At 47.1% G+C, this 5000-nt stretch overlaps 1 protein-coding gene across 2 annotated transcripts in view; it reads left to right on the forward strand.

Annotated features, from left to right (window-relative positions):
- The first annotated feature begins 1708 nt into the window (after window positions 1-1708).
- gpnmb (glycoprotein (transmembrane) nmb) overlaps window positions 1709-5000 on the forward strand; it is an 8836-nt gene continuing 5544 nt past the window's right edge. Inside the window, exons 1-3 of one of the 2 annotated variants that reach the window (XM_056583329.1) lie at window positions 1709-1860; window positions 2894-3685; window positions 4378-4542. In XM_056583329.1, the coding sequence (XP_056439304.1) occupies window positions 1791-1860; window positions 2894-3685; window positions 4378-4542 (1027 nt within the window). In that variant the 5' untranslated portion in view covers window positions 1709-1790. The remainder of the gene's footprint in view (window positions 1861-2893; window positions 3686-4377; window positions 4543-5000) is intronic. The other variant, XM_056583330.1, reaches the window with a different exon arrangement.

Below are 5000 nucleotides of genomic sequence, written 5' to 3' on the forward strand. Positions count from 1 at the left end.
CAGCGGTGTCCCTGGTAACACGTGATAGCATGCCTCCCACCCATTGGAGAGAAAAAAAAAGTGACTGTGCCCGGCCACAGAATAAATGGTCTTCCTTTTTATAGCCTGTCTGTTTCACAACATGCGTCCGGGACAGAAGCCACCCGATTGATAGGACGATCACACGATAAAGAGTTAAGCAATAAACACGAGTCATTCAGGCACATCGTTTTCCATATTTCTCCATAGCCACTGTGTGTCTTGTGAGACGTCCAGTGGTGGGCATATGTTTGATGACCACGGCCATGTGAATCATTACTGCTGCTCGTGACCGCGTTAGATCAGTTAATTAAATAATCTGTGCTTCTTGTAGTTCTAACATAAGGCCTGGAGGAGAAATGTTCATGTTTTAACAATCAGAACAGGCCTTTTTTAGGGGTATTGAATAAATGTCTCATTCTCTCATTCTCATGTATTTCTCCTTTTATATGGCTTCAAACACCTCTCCCCACGTTGGTTTGTCTTACATTATTTGAGAGGCTATAATGTCCCTAGATGTTGATGTTGAAAACAAATGTTTTAACAACGAACATGCATTTTGGCCAAGGTTAGCCCATATCGAGCACAGCTATTTACATTTAGTCCCGAGATGCAAATTCATGCGCGGTCATTATTTAGCGTATTCCCCAACTTCTCGTGACACAGGAACTAGAAAAGACAGATCACATGTTAGACGATGGGCTGCTACAGAGACCATCCATATAATGATTAATCCTTCCGCTATGAGAATGCAATTTGCCATTGCTTAGTCATGGGCCTATAGTCACAAATCACTTGCACGTAACGGCCCCTGCACACCTAGAGCAATGCACCGAGGACGAGGCATGAGCGGACCAATTATCCCTTTACTGCCGAAGATATATAAAAACAATTCAAAATCCGGAACTATATCCTACTCATTTCCTATCAATAAACACACCTTGACGAATGTTTTCAAATACGTTTAAAGTTATGAATTACTCACCTATTTACTGGCCTATAATATGCATTAACAAGTAATAATTATAATAATGCAAGTAATACCGATAACACTAATAATAACAATTATTAGTGGGATTTATACTAATAATAATAACTATTGTTATTGTTATTATTATTATTATTATTATTAATACTACTACTAATAATAATAATAATAATGATTCATAGTATTCTAATATTAATATCAGGTCAATTAAATTGTGTTTAAATGATCCAAACATGTATAATGAGTAAACATAGTTACTTAAATGGTTAAATCAAATCATATCTCAAGGTCCAGACCATTTCTTTTTTCCATGGGCTAACAAATGTAGCCTACTTTAATCTAACACGTTTTCACAAGGCTCTCTGTTGTCAAATTAATCAACGACCGCCACACATTAAGGTCATTCGAGGTATCTAATACGTTTCCCTGTATCTCATGGAAAATGAAGGAACGGGGAACAAGATGGGGTAATTTAGAAATCATTAGAAAAAAAATAGATTCCCAATACTTGACGTTTCCTCTCGAACGAGAAGTCAGGGTGCCCAGGACGCCCCTAATGCGCGTTCACGCGGCGGTTGCACCACTGTAATGAGGGATGAGATGCTTCTCGTTAGGGGACATCACATGTCCGTGCGCGTAACCGCACTATTAGATTATGAATATCAGGGCACCCGGCCCCTGGCAGATGTTGGTACACAAGTTCAGTAGAGGAGTAGAGTTATTCGGTAGATACTCAGCGAGGAGGCTTCTGGTGGTGGAAACAACGCTCAACTGAGAGGTCGAAATGGGGGCTTCACCGCACTTTTTAGTGCTGGCACTGATATATCTTCTTCGTCAAGCCGATGGAAAAAAAAGTAAGAATAAACTGTTCTAACTATTCTTGATTACTTACGCTGTCACTTTAAATGTTTAAATGATCATAACCTATGGACTGTTTAATGGAGGAATGTATCTTAATTGATAAAATCCTAGAATGGTTCGTAAAATCCCATAAAAACGGATTAAGAATTTATTCAGACTAATTCATGTAGGCCTAGTTCAAACTCGCATTGATTTTGAATATTAACCGGCCTCTGTGGGTGTAAGGTTTTTCAATATTTTGATGCGAACCAACTATTGAACAAATATATTAGAGTCCGAGCTCTCTCTCTCTCTCTCTCTCATACCTGAAGCCCGCTGTCATACTGAGCCTCAGTCTCATGAGTCTAATTAGGGAGCTTCTAGAACGGTCCATCACTTCAGCGTTGAATAAATAACCCAACACATTTAGGATTAGGATGTAAGGTTTGGATGTCTTGTATAATGAGTTTATGACCGATAGTTTTTATATCATATTCACCTATTTATATATTCCATTCCTTGTGATATCCCATTCCTGGAGAATAAACTGTAGGCTATATTTAAAAATAGCAGTCTCTAGTCCGTCCTATTGAGAGTTAGAAAAGGGAACAACACACTGTTATAACAAAAATTCAACGAAGGATAAGGAATTTCTCTCTCTCTCTCTCTCTCTCTCTCTCTCTCTCTCTCTCTCTCTCTCTCTCTCTCTCTCTCTCTCTCTCTCTCTCTCTCTCTCTCTCTCTCTCTCTCTCTCTCTCTCTCTCTCTCGCTCTCTCTCTCTCTCTCTTTATATATATATATATATATATATCTTTATCTATATACATCTATATAGATAAGATAAAACAATATTAACTTTATTTAGAAGGTACATTCTGCTTCACTCTCTAGCAGATAGATCAGGTCAATAATTCTTGACTTCGTCACTCGATCGCACCATCGAAGGTATAATCCCGCCCCAATGACCACTCCCTCTCTCTCACCCCCCCTCTCCCCCCTCTCCCCCTCCCTCTCCCCCTCCCTCTCCCCCTCCCTCCCTCTCTACAGCCTACGCGGACATGTTCCCACACAAGCACTCCTTCCCTATCCCGGGGGACCTTCCAATCCCTAAGGACCTTCCCATCCCTGGGGGTCTTCCTATCCCGGGGGGTCTTCCTATCCCGGGGGGGCTCATCCCGGGTAAGCTTTCCATCCAGAAGTTTCCCATCCCAGGGGGGCTCCCCATTCCGGGGGATCTTCCCATCCCGAAGGACCTTCCCATTCCCGGGGGTCTTCCCATCCCGGGGGGGCTCATCCCGGGGGGGCTTCCCATCCCAGGGGGGCTAATCCCGGGGGACCTTCCCGTCCCAAGTAAGCTTTCGATCCGGAAGTTTCCCATCCCAGGGGGGCTCCCCATTCCGGGAGATCTTCCCATCCCGAAGGACCTTCCCATCCCGGGGGGGGTCATCCCGGGGGGTCTTCCCATCCCAGGGGGGCTCATCCCGGGTAAGCTTTCCATCCGGAAGTTTCCCATACCGGGGGGGCTCCCAATCCCGGGGGGGCTCCCCATCCCCGGGGGTTACCCCAGCCCGGGGGACATCCCTGCCCCGGATAAGCTTTCCATCCGAAAGTTTCCCTTCCCGGGGGGTCTCCCCATCCCGGGGGGGCTCCCCATCCCGGGGGGGCTCCCCATCCCCGGGGGTTATCCCAGCCCGGGTAAGCCTCCCCTCCGGAAGCTTCCCACCATCCTGGGGAAGATTCCCTTCCCCATCCCGGGCTGGGACCCAGACACCAACCCATGGGACGAATACCTCTACCCACCGTTCGGACCCAAGCCAAAGGACCTCACCAACCGACGGCGTACGTACCCCATCCAGCCCAACCGCCACCTCCTCCCTGTGTTCTTTCTCCTCCTCCTCCTCCCATTCTCTTCCTCCTCCTCCTTCCCCCTCCTCATCTTCCTCTTAATTTTCTCCCTCCTTCTTCTCCCTCCTCCTCCTCCTATTGTTCTTTCATTTGCTTCCTTCTCCTCCTCCTCCTCCTCATCTCCTATTCCTCTCCTCCTCTCCTCCTTCCTCTCCTCCTCTTTCTCTCCTCCTCCTCCCCTCCTCCTCTTCTCCTCCTCTACCTCTTCTTCTCATCTCCTATTCCTCCTCTCCTCCCCCTCCTCCTCCTCCTCCTCCTCCTCCTCTTCTCCTCCTCCGCCTCTTCCTTCTCCCCTCCTCCTTCCCTCCTCCTCTCCTCCCACCTCCTCCACCTCCTCTCCTCTTTCTCTTCTCCTCCTCCTCTTCCTCTCCTCTCCTCCCACCTCCTCCACCTCCTTTCCTCTTTCTCTTCTCCTCCTCTCCTCCTCCTCTCCTTCTCCTCTTCTCCTCCTCTCCTCCTCCTCTCCTTCTCCTCTTCCTCTCCTCTCCTCTCCACCTCCTCTCCTCCTCCTCCTCCTGCTCCTCCTCCTCTCCTCCTCCTCTCCTCCTCCTCCTCCTCCTCATGACTCCACTCATCTCTATATACAGGACGCTGCGGTGTTCCTCATGTGTCTGTATCCCCTGCAGCCAAGCCCGTGAAGGTGCGCTTGACGAGCGACAGCCCGGCCATCAACGGCTCCAGCATCTCCTTCACGGCCAAGCTGGAGTACCCCCCCTGCCAGAAGGAGGACCCCAACGGAGACTTGGTGTGGGACGAGCACTGTGACGACGGTATGGAGCTGGAAGCCTCAGGTGCTAACCTCCAGAGGCTAGGGGTCTGGGGGTTTAGGGGAGAGGGAGAGGGTGGGTGTGAGGGTTAAGACGTAGTTTAAAAGGTGGTGTTATGGTTAAGTGTAAGGGTTTCCCGCAGTGTTGGGACTAGGGTCCCTGATTTTTTATTTACCTTTTACTTTTGCGGACTACGAATTAGATTAGATTAGATGGATTTCACATTTTCAATTTGGAAAAATTATGAGCAAGTGTGCTTGGTTGTTATGGGAACACTACTGCCTCTGTAACCTCTGCTTCCTTTAATATTTATTGTTTTAAACATACTCAATTAAAGAAAATCCATAACCCCAACTGACAAAATAAAGCAAATTTCTAAGAAAATTCGACCTTCCTCAAACGTAATAGTGAACGTGATAAGCCTTTACCTGTTTACCACCCGCCCCCGCCCTGCCTTTACCTCATCTGATTGGACCACTGGA

Source organism: Gadus chalcogrammus, chromosome 22 (genome assembly GCF_026213295.1).
Source record: "Gadus chalcogrammus isolate NIFS_2021 chromosome 22, NIFS_Gcha_1.0, whole genome shotgun sequence".
Classification (NCBI taxonomy): domain Eukaryota; kingdom Metazoa; phylum Chordata; class Actinopteri; order Gadiformes; family Gadidae; genus Gadus; species Gadus chalcogrammus.